We start from the raw sequence: 15,628 nt of genomic DNA, 5'->3' as shown, positions 1-15,628 counted from the left end.
ACATCTCTACCGCATATTTTAAAAAGGTTCAACAGCTGAAAGGCTGTGTTTTTTCTCTTACTACTTTTCAGCATGGAATTAACCACTATTTGGTAAATTTGAGGCATATAAGATGATTCATACATTTGTAAAATCATTTATTTATACATTTAGTAAACAAATTGTGCTTTGCAGTTCTGTCTTTAATTCAGCACTGTATATTGGTTCCTAGATTAATTCAAATGTTACTTATTTAACATATATTTTTAGCATAGTACCTTGCTATAGTCTTCTGTTGAAGCATAATGCATTATTTACTTTTATTGAACATGTTGCACTAATCCAGAGTCTTGTTCTCTTACTTACAGAAATGGGTAATTAATGTGTCCTGCATTTGTTTTTGAGAAATATACAGTAATTTTGTTTCATTAGCAAGTTTCTGAAATCAGTTGCCTTTTACCATAAAGTGAAGTATATTTTAGCAAATACCTCAACCCAGATGTCTAAAACTATTCATACTGTGCAGCATATACCCACATCAAACATTCTGCTGAACTTTGAGGACACATTTTTTTTTTACTCTGAGGACATGAAGTGAACTGTGTTACAGTATTCTACCTAGCAGCCTCTCATGAACTCTCCTGAGGAGATATACTGTCAAATTGTGCAGCATCTCTGTAGATTGCATAGTGACAACAAGGACAGCTCATTCCTTTATAGTACTATGCTTTACTCTTGGCCTTTCTTTCAGCTGCAGTGATTTTGCTTAGCCAGAGGTATGCAGATAAGCTGGGACCTTACATAAGATGTCAGCAGCCCACAATGTCTGACAGCACCATAATGATAGAGGTAATAAGAATAATCTTGCTGTAGGAGACATTACTGAGGGTAAAACAATAATTTTGAATAATAATCAAGGAAGTCTGAGTGTCCGAAAAAAATATGGCAGGACAAAAACAAAGTGTGAAGATGTTTTTAGAGTTGTGAGAAAGTAGGTCATAGAATTCCAGAACCACTGGGCCAGGAGGCATGCCAAGTTGTGAAAAAAGAAAACAGGTGGAGGAATGAAAATACAAGAGAGAGCTGGCACAGGGGCTGATGCATCAAATGCAATCCTGTATAAAAAAGAACAATATCATTGATACTGATATTGACATAATTACTGATGTAGTGAATCATCAATAATCATGGATAAAAATACATTTACATATCTAATAATTTTGGGAAACAACTGCACTCACACACCTAAAAATGCATCAGAAACCAAACCATTAGATGCACTTTGCAATGTAAAGCTTTCTCAAGGCTTCACCTTCAACAGGTTAAATCATTTCATCACCTGTGCTCAATCCATTCTCTCACTAATTAGATAATTTAGTGATTTAGCACTACAGTCTAAAGTCACTTTAGAGTATCACAGTTTTAAATTAGTTTTAAATGATCAATTGATCAAAATGATCAGTCAAAAACATTTAATAAGTACACATATACTTTATTTTTTCTAAAAATATGTATCCATAAATAAAATGGTATGTTTTTATGCTTAATATTTATGCAGTTGATATAGCTATAAAATAGAACAATCTACTTATAAAAATTACTTTTCAAATTTACACTTTTGGCTTATATACACATTTCAGAAACCATAATATCATTGGACATCTCTGCCTCATGTAATGTATTCATTGATTTCAATTAATGGCATGATGCACTTTTATGAATTACACAAACATTGTGTGAAGGAGCAAAGTGATATCAAGATGTGCATTGTGTCTAACATTGCAATGAGTGAGAATTTTTACAATGAAATAGTTCTTATGTATCATATGTATAGTAAACACTTCTTAAAATAATTTAAATGGGATGACAAAATTTATGAATATGCCCTACGTATATTGTTAAGCAATATGCTATGTGCTGATCAAAAAGACATTTTGATGATTCTTAAGAAACAAATTGAATTTTTGGCAAAGGGATCAAGTAATAATTACTTACAATTGATTTGAACCACAAAAGTTTTACCCAGTGTCACTGAACTGCACTATTGATTATATGGTACAAATAAAATAAAAGAAGCATAATGAAAGAAATGAGTAATGAAAGAAGCATTATAACGATTACTATTCATGTGAATTTAGATTTAAAAACATTGAATGTTCAAATAAATTACCCATTCAGAACAAAAAAACAGAAATAAAGAGGGCTTGATAAAGACACTTTTCTAGAGAACAGGTTAAACCTTATACTCCACACATTGGAGGTTCAAGCCTGGGATATATCATTAATTTAATACAGTGTGTTATCTGGATGACCCTAGAGCGGGCACAGCCAATCAGCAGTGCAGCTCCAGTGTTGGGTAGGGTTGAGCCAGTCTTGAAACGCAACAGTACTTCCTGACAGTCTCTGGTCCCTGAGAGCTCACAGTTCTCTCAAGGAAGGATATTCCACTCTTCCAGGCAGTTTCAACTGTCTCACAAGGCACAGTGAAGCATCAACAGTGGGTGTGTTTGGAGGAGAATGAGGTTAATCAGGCTGCAGTAGTACAGGGATCACAGCAGTGAACGGAGTTCAATAGCTGGCAATTTTAAATTGAGAGGGTTTTTCACAAATACATCACAATTACCAATTTTAAATCTAAAAGATCATAGTGCAGTCTACTGGATTGAAAAAGATAAATGATAGTTACTAAATCAGCAGCATGAAAATGCCACTAGAAGAGAGCAAATGTGGGTTCTGAGCGCTGCTTGCCATCTACTTGAAAGATATTTCTAAAGTGGAACACAATGAATAAATAAAACCACTTTGATAGCCTTTTAATGGATCCTGTCAGGGCTTAACTCTTATATACTCTCTGGAGAGGGCTGAGTTCATGTAGAAAACAGCTGCACTCTTGATGTGAGAGATCTGGGTGCAGAGAAAAGGGAACACACATTTATTTAGCTAATTTATGTTTCTAAAAGTAATCAGGGCAGTTAAGTTGCAGGGGGAACAGCCACTCTGAGTTAAGCAGCTGTGTTGCCTGTTTAGAAAGCAGTGCTTTTTGCAATGTTGTGAGGGACTGGAAGGGAAGGGCCGCTTTAAGTCTGTTAAAGCCACACCAATCAAAAACACAGGATATATCCTTAATTTCTAGTGAAAGATTCCAAAATAGTTAAACAAACCCAGAAACAAACCCAGAAAAAATAAATAAAAAGGTTACAAAAGTAGCTTATTAATCCAAGGATCTCATCCAGCTATTTCTGTCAAAGGAAGCCAAAGTTTCAGCTTTAACATTATGGCTTTGTATTTTGTTTAATATTCCCACAACCATTTGGGTAAAGAAATGCCTCCTGTTACTTCCACATACTGTAGTTTTTACCAGTATCCTTGGAGCACCTTTCTGTCCAGATCTATGGAAGAAAAAAGTTATAACATATTAAAAATTAAAATAGCTGAGAAATAAATACTAAAGGATAAATACAATAGAGTTTTATGAAAGCATTTAAAAAGGCCCAAAGACCTTATATTTTAAGGTCACAGTCTGGGTGTTAGAAGACTATTAGTGATTGACAATATCTTTATTATAAAGAATTTTCTTTGTGGACAATTTGCAATACCAATTCCATTTCATGAGTATTACATGCATGTAAAAACATTATATATTATATACAGCATTATATACAGTATTAAAATATTTACTTCTGCATTCGTAAACAAAAACCATGAGAAGTTATTGGCTTGTTTTCTGCAGTGTCATAATTACATCAACTCCTGAAACAGTACATATACAGTACAATGACGGATAAATTGTATTGTTGAATACAACCCTAGTGACAATTTTAGAATGGGAAATTTCTTAATGTTGTTGCAGAACTAAGCAATAATTCCTGCCAATTAAGATGAAGACATTCAATAAAATTTGACATATATGAAATGTATTCAATAGAATGAAATACATTTTCATAGTCAAATATTTTTGTAGTAGACTAATTGGTTTATCTGAGAATAAAGTGCTTATTAGCAATAAACTGTTAATTGTACAGGGAAACAATCCTACATCTGAAGGCCCATGCCATGAGCTACAGCACATAGAGTGAAATTTCATAATGTTTAAGATTTGGAATAGCTTGAATTCCCCAGTGTCTCAAACAGTAGAGGCAATAGCCTGTGGCACAGGGTGAGCTCTCTACTTCAGATGGCACTGGTAAGCATGCATACTCTAGTTCTGCAGTCAAGCATGCATAATATTGCGTCTAAGCATGCATCCTTCTCTCCAGATGATGAGCAATTCCAGTGTTTTTTAAAGTAATTTGTTCCATAGATATGATCAGGTAAAACTGTGTTGCATGCTGCACATGTACTGTACAATAAGGTCTTGAAATTGCTTCTGTCATAAGAGAACCATTTCATGATGTTGCAAAGGACATTATTTCTACTTATTTCTACGTTTGATGTCCCCGAAAGATAAAATTGTATATTACCTTTAATTCATCTTCTCTGAAGTCCCTGAGTCATCTAAAGGGAAAAACGCAGAGCCATTACTGTAAGATTAAAAACATAGTTCTGTTTCAGACTGACTACAGCATGTTACATTTTGGTTTCTGCACTGTCTGTGATATTTACAGTTTATTATACCCCTTCAGGATATCTGCTTTCATTTTGAGAACTCACTCATGAATAACTTCCTCATTAATAGCATAATGATGCTCCATTGTGTATACTTTATTTGGTATAAACTTACAGTATGCTTTTGTTATTGTTATTTTGTTTAATTTATTTTGTTTTGTTGTGAGTTTCCTCACAATAATTCTGGATGTGATCAGTTAATATAAACAGAGAAAAAACAATATACCTGGTCAGTACAGGGGGTCCGCATTATACGTAGACAAAAAGTAGCGTCTTAAAGCGAATCAACATATAAGGGAGAATCCCCCCCCGTTAAGAATACAAAAAAGTTATGGGGTTTGAACCATTAAACTGTTATTTTTCTCATAAAAGTAATTAATAGAGATATTTCTGTGTCTTTAAATCTTTTTTTATATATAATATAAACCTTTTTTTTTAGCAATGACTCACACAAAAACATTTTTACTGTAAAAAGCATTGAACACTGAACAGTGAGTTGTAACCTTAATGTTAAACGGATGTTTTTAAGTTGTTTTTCATTCTTAATAACCTGTTATGGTATCAGAGAAATTCCATTCACGTCACGACTCAATTCAAAGCTTTACAACATAAACATAATCTGTTTCATTTCTTAAGTAATGATACACGTGAAATACTTTTATTGCAAAAAGCATGGATATGTAAACATTGAATTTTAGTCTTAATTTTTTTTCTTAATTTGAGTGGTTGAGTTTTGCTTGAGATAAGAGTTAGAGAGAATATTAATCAGAGGATGATGATGGAGAGGCAGATGAAGAATCACCAACTGTTGTTTCACCATCACGACTGTCTTGAACCACTATAATAGGATACATAGTCCGAGGTTGTTGCATCACATGAAGAGGTTCCTACTTGTGGTTCTTGTGTGAGTGATTCCAGTGGTGTCTTTTGTGGTTTGAAGAAAGAATCCAAAATTGGTCTACTTTTCAGATGTTGTTTTGCTCCATAGATTTGGTATAGAAGTGGGTGGCAATCTTTGTTCTGAACCAGAAATTCCAATGTACAGTATTCCCAGTGTGGTGACTGCGGACACTGTGCGTAATTACTGGGTCTTTACGTTTCCATGTAAAGAATAGGCTTGTAGGAGAGTGCCACTAAATTTCACATTGGGGTTTAACAGTCTGACCTACCTTAAGATACCTTTTAATTCATCCATCTATCCATTTTGTAAGCTCTTCTTCCAATTCAGGGTCATGGAGAAGTCAGAGCTGATCTCAGCAAGCAACTGGTGAAAAAGGCTGTCTACAACCAGGACAGGGCAGAAGTCCATCACAGGGCACACAGACACATACAGTCACACCAGGGCCAGTTTTCCCAGAAGCCACCTATCCTACCTGTGTGTCTTTGGACTATGGGAAGAAATCAGAGCACCCAGAGGAAACCCAAGCACACACACAGGGAGAACATACAAACTCCAAGCAGATAGCACCCCAGGTCCAGAATTGAACCCAGGGCCCCAGTGCTGTGAGGCAGTAATGCTAACCACTAAGTCACCATGCTGCCCACTTTTAATTAGCAAAGATTTTCTCATCTGACCATTCAATGTACTGTATACAGATGCTGCAGGCACATAATGGTTACTGCATGTAACTCTTTCAGTGGTGGAAATACTGGGATGCTTAGTCCATCTGAAACTCTGTTGTATCCTTTTGAATGAAGAGGCATTATAGTGAGCACTACTGTATATACTAGGACAATTGTGGTTAGCTCTTTTGTTGCACAAGCAATTAACTTCCTTTTTTTCTCTCAGTCTGACTCCTCCATAGTAGCACTTCTGTGTTACATAAAGACCAAATTGTGTTTCTTCCCTTTTTGCCACTTAAGTCACTGAGTCATTTTAGTGGGTGGATGCAGAATGATCAGTGCCATGAAGAGAAATGCAGCTTTGTACCAGAATTATAGTGCACTTTCTTGGTCTGTCTATGCTTACTGTTAATTGAACACTTTTGAGATATTTTCTTGAAACTTTGAGATAGCTGCTTGATGATTTACATATTTATCAAGGTATGGTGAGGACAGAGATCTTTAGTGCTTCTACATTTCCCATGATATGAATGACAGAACAGGACAGGAGTAATCCTGTAGACTACCTCCCTCGGAGTTTAAATTCCATTTCTGCTCAGTGCTGAAGAAAGAATGAGAGAATATCACAGGCTCGTGATTAATCCATATTGTAAGCAGTAAATCAGTGAATAATCAGTTCTCTGCTCATCCTAAATAGAAAAAGAGTCCTTTAAGTTTTTTAGTCCTATATGGTAAGCAGCTCCTCTTTATGACTGAAATTATTAAATTTAGCATTTTTCTTTTCTTTTATATGCATTGGGAGTTAACACAGACAATATCTGTAAAATAATTAGTTTGGAATTATGTATTATTAAATTTAATCTGTTGCACATTTAGAGCACATTTAAGAGCTTAAATATCCCTTCATGCAGCTGACTGTTCATGACGATGTGGTGTTTCCATTTTGCTCACCAAGACCATAAAATAATCTAATGGTTAGATAAAGTTTTCTTATTTAAATGGTTCCTTACTAGCCCTGCCTCCATCCCTCACCCTAACTGTAATTCCTCCCTAAACATCACTGGAGACTCTGGCTCTAGCTTTATCCCTAAGACAAACCTTGACCATGTGGCAGTTGCAGCTTGCTGAAGCCGTGCATCTTCAGATAATCTCACAGAGTGTTTAAGCAAATATGTCAGCATATTTCATTTTGTGTTTCAGCGACGGCTGGGCAGACCGAGATGAGGTAATCGAAGGATATGAACAGGAAGCAGTGGGCGGTATCACCATGAAGCTGCAGTCGGAAGAGGTCACCTCCTTTGACGATTATTACCTGAAACTCCGGCTCAACACCAATACTAGGAATCCGTGGTTTCCTGAATTCTGGCAGCATCGCTTTCAGTGCAGAATCCCTGGACACCCTCTTGAGAATCACAACTTCAAAAAAACATGTACAGGTAAAACACACTAAAATGCTGCAGTGAGAAATTATTCTTCTGTGAAGCTGAAAATAACAGCACCATTGCCATGATGTTGTACCTGGGTTGCAAAGTTTTGCTCTCTGGGTGGTAGAAAGAAGGAAAAAATGTAAATATTGTTTACAGATCACACAGCTGTTTTTAAGACTTGCTAAGATGGCTGAACAAATTAGGGTGCTAAAATGTCTGGTGGATTCTGTCTGTGACTTGTCAAGCAGACAAGTATTAATCACCCCCGCTGAGTTGGATTAACTGGTCTTCTGAGTGGCCCATCATTTTAAATTGGGATGAAAGGATACATGTATAAAGCACACAAGTTACACTCTGAACCGATTTACTGTAGCTTATACATGCTAATATTAATGGCAAATACTTTCTACTTATATTGCTTTGAGTTTGCTGGTCAAGATATGATCTAAATAAATTATGCCAGTCTTACTATTGAAAAAAAATCATTTTGAAAATGGTTATATACAGTACTATGCATAACAAATTAGTTCAATTTATCAAGGTATGATGAGAACAGAGATCATTATGTTCCTACATTTATCATGATATGAATGACAGAACAGGACAGGGATAATCCTAAACTATATGCCAGTCTTACTACTTAAAAAAACTAACTTTGAAAATGGTTGTACTCTATATAGTACTATGCATAAGAAATCAGCTCAACTCAGACACCCTTTGCTACAACAAGATGCTGTAAAACAAAAGGTTTTCATTATAGCTGATGATCAGAGTAGGTGTGGTACCTGCACCAGTAGGTGTTGGCAGGTGAGGCAGTAGAGGGATTCAGGGATAAGCTGTAGTTGAATAAGTGGGGTGTTTATCTAAAAGAGAAAAGGATTTCAGAGTTTTAAAAGAACTGTATGTTCTAATAATATGAATGGGTTTAAGTGGGAAAGAAAAAAAACATGACATTTCTCATCTGAAGAAGTTACAAGATTCCAGAACAGCTGCTTTCTATGAGTCTCTCATAAACATCTCTTAGAGTTTCTTTGCACTATTACATACAGTATATATGGTATTTCCAGTTTCATGTAATAGGGGGAACTAAATACTACAAATACTGTATAAAATATAAACTGAAAGTATATTTTCAGAACAAATATACTTCCACCAATGTCTTATTTGTACTAAAACATGTAATTGGTGTGTCTTTTTGTGACCTACATAATAATGTTTTAAGTACCTTGAACAGTAACGTTCACTAATGGAGAATGGGTTTTTTGATGTTAGGATCTTTTTCACATCTAATTATTAGCTTACTGTAACCAATTGGAAACTTAAACTGAAATGAATAGTGAAGAGGTGAAAATAATATTTTAGATTAACTGGATAATTGAAAGTAAAGTGCTACTACAGTGCATTTGCCCATATCCCATCAGCAAGTGTACTATCTATTGAAACACTTGTAAAAAATAAAAGTACTACAGTACATTCATTCTGTTTTATTTTATGGTCTTTTCTCTGAATTTTGAGTTTTCTCTCACTGGTTGTGTCATATAATGTTGAATAAGATAAATGCTCTGACAAATACTCATTGAATTATGTGCAACACAATATTTCTTTGACTTTGTTTTAATCTATATATGGCATGGCAAAATATATTTTTACTAAACTATCATTCATCAGTTTGATTTAAACATTTTTGCACAAGAAAACCAAAGTGAAGTCACCAACATGAATTAATTATTTATTAATTATTGTTCTTTTCACATTTTTCCATCTGCCAATGTGAAAAGAAATATGTTAAATAAAGACGCTCTTTATTTTATCTTGTAGTCCAGATAGTTTGCTTCTGTAGTGTTTTTGCTCCTACCAAAACAGTGGAGGTTACAGAAATACAGAACTTTATAAGGGTCCATTGCAGTTTGAAAGTATCACCCAAGGATAGAAAATAAGTAGACAAATCCAGCATCCTTAAAGCACTGAAAAATCAGCATATCAGTAATAATTATATAATGCAATGGTTTAGCGTTCACCGAATACTTAATATTTGAACAGCTGTAGCAGATTCATAAAAGTGCTTAAAGTACATAAACAGCCATTTATACTAAGGGGTTTATTTATATATTTAATTTGTAGGGGTTTTGTGAACTTACTGGAACAATCTATTAATTGTAACAGTACATCACGAGGTGATTCTTTTATGGCTATTAGAGGATCAATCATCAGAACAATCAGCAATGCACACACATACTGTAGATTCAAATACACGGAATACATTTATTAATACATAAAACTGTGCATATAAATACATATAACTGTCTGCCTGGATACAGATACCAGATCTTACTGTGAAGGTTATCAGAATACAAAAGATAAATATATAACCACTAAGAGATACAAAACAAGGAAGTAGTTCAGGTGGGTACTGTAGCTGCGTCAGTATGCATAGGCTGTAAAGGAAAGTAATAGGTTTATTCCATGCTGAAAACAGAAGAAAGGAAACACAATGTTTTGGCTGTGGAACCTTCTTTAGGTCCTCATGTTCACGGTGGCACCAGCAAATTCACGAGGTCTTTTGCTGGAGGCTCGACTGTCACGCCCAGAACACCTAGAGGGCGCTCTACTTTCCTCCTGTTCCTAGTTCCCTGTGATTATTCTTGTCTTTCTGGTGTGTCTTGTTGTGTAGCCTATTTATTTCCTGCTTCTGCTCTGCTACTCGCTCAGCATTGACGTTCAGATGTCCTGAAACCCTTCTAGCACCAGTTCGCCCCACGGCCGCTACCTTAGGGCATAGGTTTCTATACGGCACTTCCTGAACAGCTGAGCCCGGGCTACCCCCTGTCTCGCCGCTACACATAGGGTCTTTCACGCTCTCCTGCCATTCCATGATTCGTTCCTTCCAACATCCGTGACATCCACCTCGGGCTGATCTGTCTTTATGCGCAGGCTTCCCCCTGGCTCAGCTTGGAACAATTTTGCAAGTCCCACACTCAAACAACAGTGGCAGAAACGTGATTAAGTCTGAGAGCTCGGCAGTGTCTTTTAACTAGAACAAAGACGGGCAATGGTTGGTTGAGAATTTGGCAGGCATTTGAGACCCACATGGGGTTACCACGCCCTGCAGGTTCCTGACTGATTGGTCAACTGTAGGAAAGAATAACATTGACCTCTTCACCCTAGGACCATAAACCAGGTGTTTGTAAGGTCCGAGTGGGTCTCCCAGACACTCTGGCGCCAGGAGTAGCCCATCCATTATGTAGGCGCATCCCTGGTTGCCTCGGGATACTGGGAATTGTTCCTAATCAGCAAGAAAACACTTTAAATCAGAAACAAAATGGGATGGCCTGTGTGTGTCCTGCTCCACAGAGATGAGAGAGAGAGGCCTCCCTGAGAAAGCACAGCATCACTTATTTCTGGCTTATTAATAAGCATTGCCACTACAAATTAAAAGAATAGCAATATCTGCTTAATGTGTCTGAACATATCTAAGTAAGTATTTTCTTGTTTGTTTCAATAATTTTCCCTTGTGATGCTTTATTAAGTTTATTGCTGAACAATTTCATTTCTAAGCTCAGACATCAATCCTTTCAAGTGACAAGAGGAAAATAAAAATCAAATGTTAGTATTTTGGTGGCAAATTTGTAAAAGAAACTTCTGAAATTAATTAAACATTATCTTTGCTGCGGTATTATCAGTGCAACAGATTGTATCTCCCTTGAGTGGTTGTTGTATTTGAATATTAGAGATTTCAGATCTTTAGTTTCACAATTGGGTGTGAATAGTTAAAGCTAAACTAGAAGATATGAAACTATAAAGAAACAAGTAGAGCCATGCTGTGACTTACTTAATTTACCACCTCATGTTGGAGCCTAGACCAGGGGTGTCTAACTCAATTCTTGAAAGGCCTAGTGTTTTTCTTCTTTGTTCCACCCAAAGCTCTCTGTTATAGTACATTTAATTACTTTATTAGTTACATAATTGTAATACGTCTAACCGGACTCCAGATTGTTTTCTAATACACTAACGTTTAATGAAGTGAATGTTTTAACTCGAATATTATAACTGTTAAAAATGTATGAAATATCCTACATGGGACAAAGTAAGAAAAATCTATCCATCCTTTTCATAATAACTTTATCTAAGACAGGATTGAGGGAACCAGACCCCAGCAAGAAATACGCCAATCCATTGCCAGGAGGCAGACACAAACAGACACGCACACACTTCTGGACACAATTTTTCCAGAAGCTAATTAATCTACCGGTAAATCTTTGAACTGTCAGAGGAAACTGGAGCAAACTCATGTAAACATGGGGAGAACATACAAACACCATGCAGATAGCATCTTAGGTTTGGAATTGAACCTAGAACCCCAGCACAGCGAGGCAGCACTGCATCACTTTTAACACACTTGGTGAAATATTTTCTCATATTAAAAAAAAAATGTATAATATATAATGAATATATTTCAGTAATTGTGTCCACACCTCTTATGTAGATAGAATAAAATGGTAAGTTTTGGCAGTATTGAGTGATACTACTTCTAACTGGCTTAATGTATGAATAATAAAGCATTCGCATTTTTCAGCAATCATGCAAAGAAACTTAATGCACATCTTTAAGATAACATTATGCAATAGACTCTTAAGAATAAAGGAAATAAGATAAGATACAAACATGACGAGCTACTTGGCCCACCTGGCCCATTTGGCAGTTAGTATCTTATTGATCCAAGGATGTCATCCAGCTGTTTATTGAAAAAAGTCAGGGTAGCTTGTTCTGTACTCTTAGAAAGGAAGCCAAAAGAATGTACTAGGATGCTTATTTTAGAACATGTGATGCTTCACTTTGCCAGTATTTAATTATAAATAAGATTAGATCTGTCCTGAATTTCAAGAGGTACAGTAAATAGACTTTAATTCATATTTAAGAACTGTTATGTACTTGTGGACAAAAAAATAAAAAAACATTCTATTTTGCTTATCCTATTTTAAACTCCCTGATATAAGAAATAAAATGATTCTGTAATATCCTGCTGCTCATGTGGAATTAGTAGTGGGTATATGAGACCTAAGATGAACCACATGCAGAGCAACAGAGTAGATGAGACAGGGAAACACCAAATTATCCCTCTGACTATGGAAATGCACTGTGTTGTGCACGCATGGGACAGACAAGAGCAGACAGGCAAGGAAATCAGGGAGCAAACACAGTCCACGTTTGTCACCATTCGTGGTCGAGCAGGCAGGGTGTCAAAACTGGTGAAAGTGATATGAAATATAGTCCAAGGTACAAAGGAAATCCAATAGGTGTGGTCAGACCTACTGTACATGAGGGTCAGATCCAGGAAACACAGTGAAAGTCTGTAGCAAAGTGCAAATCTAGAAGATATTGTAATAAACAAAACATAATTCAAAGCCAAGAAAACACAGAGAGGTAACAAGCCAATGTGTGACCTGGTGATGAGATAATAAACAAAGCAAAAGTTGGGATTCCAAGCAAGGCAAAGCTAGGGAAACAGAAAAGATTTGAGAGACTCAGACAAAAAAAACTCTGTAAAAGAACCCTTGAAGTGCTAGGAGTCCTTAAATATTCTGCACCACCTGGTGTGGACATGGATGTATGTTGCCCACAGGTGATGCAGATTTCCCATCAGAATGCATTTCCATGGTAACAGGCACAGAGTGACAGGGGGTGGATGTGTGGCCAGCTACCATGGCAAACACTACAGTAACTCACTCCGCAGCTCTGCAGCAGGGGCGAGCCTGACAGATTCAGTACAAATAATCTATCATCTTGACTCCCTGTTGTGAACTACAGAATTTTATTAAGCTCTAGATTTAAAGAAAATTAAATGGTGTTTCAGTGCATGGAAATGTTTACTGGTTGAATGCATTAGTACCTTCTGACCATTTAATTATTTTTTGCCAATTTAGTTTGTTTTAAGATTAATAATTATTTAATTTTAATGACAAAATGGTTGTACTACACAGTAGGTAAAACTTTTGCATAATAGTAATGGTCCAGTTCTATTTAAGTTAATATATTGTGCTTTGTTAGATGAAGCCATGATTGTAAAAAACCTTGTGACAGCATTTAAAAATTAGTTTTCATTTTGTACAAAATGGATGTGACAATAAGTATTTGTAGACTACATGTTGTAAAAACATCCATTAGAACCAATGTTCAATTGTCAGTTTGGGATTTTGTAGCATTACAACTGCTAATAAACACCCATGTTATTGTCTTCTACAGAGACACAACATACACAAACTTCCAAACGTTTTGTATCATTCATGCATCTGACATGACCAAAATACTTTATTTCAGCAGCTATTGTACCTCTCCTAACAGTATAAACTATCTTGTACATTTTGTTACTGCATTGAGTGACATTGTCATAGCAAGAAAGAATTATTGTTGTAACAACAAAACAAGGCAATTTTGTACAATACACATTTTACAGTCCTTACAGCTGCTTTATGATGTGCTAAAAGGCCTGGTCCATTTTGTACATGCAGTAGTTAACTCTTAGAAAGCTTCTGTGTTTTGTTATTCATCTTATAAGATGCACAATGAAAATGCTAGACTTAGCAGTTGCTCCTGAGGCACATATATAATGTAATCTACTTCTTAAATTGCAAAATATTGACCCCACGTAATGTGATTTCTTAAAAGTGTCAGTATCTGGCATTTTAATTGAGTTAAAATCCCATAATGAATATATGAGAAACGGTATAAATAGCCATTTGAAAGACGTGATTTAAGACATGACATCTGATGTAAGCACAGCATAAAATGAGGATTATACCCTGCTTCACTCATAAAGATTACCTTGTTGCTTTTGGTATGATTGGCCCATCTTTGATAAAAGCTCAGAGAATATGATTTTCTATTCGAACAGACTAGAGAATAGTCCAGAGGCATAATAAACCTGGCTCTGTAAGGGACAGGCCATATCCTGTAGGGCCAAGGGTCACCACCCCAGGACGGTCACATCTGTCTAAGCTGTCTAGCGTCCACAGCTTGAGAAATTTCAGGAAGAGTGAAGCTGCCCATCAATACTGAAAATTATCACGATTCTTTCATCTGCATTTTGTGATTTAAAATAAGAAAGGCTACAAATGAAAGGAGGCTTTTTGTCCCATCTAACCCAATTAAATGACTTTTGACTAATTGACTAATCGATTCTGACCCAAGTGTTGCAACTTCTTTTGTGCATAAGTACATTTCTTCAGTTCATATAAGCTGTTAGGTTATTTGTTGTTAATTTTTAGTACTTTTGTTTATTTTCAGGCAATGAGAGCTTGGAAGAAAACTATGTGCAAGACAGTAAGATGGGATTCGTCATCAATGCCATTTATGCCATGGCCCATGGGCTACATGATATGCATCATAAATTGTGCTCAGGACACACTGGGCTCTGTGATGCCATGAACCCCATTGATGGCAGCAAGCTGCTAGAATTCCTGTTAAATACCTCTTTCACAGGTATATCTGGAGAGGAGGTACGGTTTGATGAGAAAGGGGACACACTTGGCAGGTAATGATCTTATTCTTATATCTACAAGAGTTTGAACCAATTCATTTTGTAAAGAACGTTTTAAAGCTTTGCAAAGATTACTATTTTTTAAACATTTATTTCTTGGAAAATGAGATGACTATTTTCTCTGTATGTTTGTTTCTTTATGGTAACATAAGTACTGATTTTCATATATTTGTGTCCCAGAAAAAAAATATTACTTCAATTCAATAAGTTATGTTGTGTGTACAAATTACAAATTGTGAATGGTGCATGGGCAGCTCACAATAGGAGCACCGGCTCTATATAAGGCCCCAATCAAAAATGCACACCACACACAGGTCTGAAGTCAGACTGCTCTTTATTGACTTGAACCATTTTCGGCTCTCTATCTGGCACAGCAACAGGGTGGTCGATGCTTGTCCATGATGGCTAAGGTAGTAAAAAAGGAGTGTGTATGCAATCCGAGGCATGTAAGGTTGAGTAAGTGAAATCTTTGTGTTAGTGAGCCAGCAGCCTGTACTAGTTATAGTACCACTGCCAGTCC

General features: G+C 36.1%; 1 protein-coding gene and 1 long non-coding RNA gene across 2 annotated transcripts in view; one reads left to right on the top strand and one right to left on the bottom strand.

Moving 5' to 3' along the window:
• LOC148674707 (metabotropic glutamate receptor 1-like) overlaps nucleotides 1–15,628 on the top strand; it is a 90,468-nt gene that overhangs the window by 63,074 nt on the left and 11,766 nt on the right. The window contains exons 4-5 of the mRNA XM_088625172.1: nucleotides 7,348–7,583; nucleotides 14,856–15,102. Coding sequence (XP_088481298.1) covers nucleotides 7,348–7,583; nucleotides 14,856–15,102 — 483 coding nt within the window. The remainder of the gene's footprint in view (nucleotides 1–7,347; nucleotides 7,584–14,855; nucleotides 15,103–15,628) is intronic.
• LOC148674708 (uncharacterized) lies at nucleotides 3,171–4,549 on the bottom strand. Its single transcript, XR_015935369.1, has 2 exons — nucleotides 4,440–4,549; nucleotides 3,171–3,368 (listed from the first exon to the last, which is right to left on the bottom strand). It is a non-coding gene; the product is annotated as an uncharacterized LOC148674708 (long non-coding RNA).

This window comes from Lepisosteus platostomus, chromosome 3 (genome assembly GCF_059453375.1).
Source record: "Lepisosteus platostomus isolate fLepPlt1 chromosome 3, fLepPlt1.hap1, whole genome shotgun sequence".
NCBI classification, from domain to species: Eukaryota; Metazoa; Chordata; class Actinopteri; order Semionotiformes; family Lepisosteidae; genus Lepisosteus; species Lepisosteus platostomus.
This window is presented reverse-complemented; position numbering and strand designations above follow the sequence as displayed.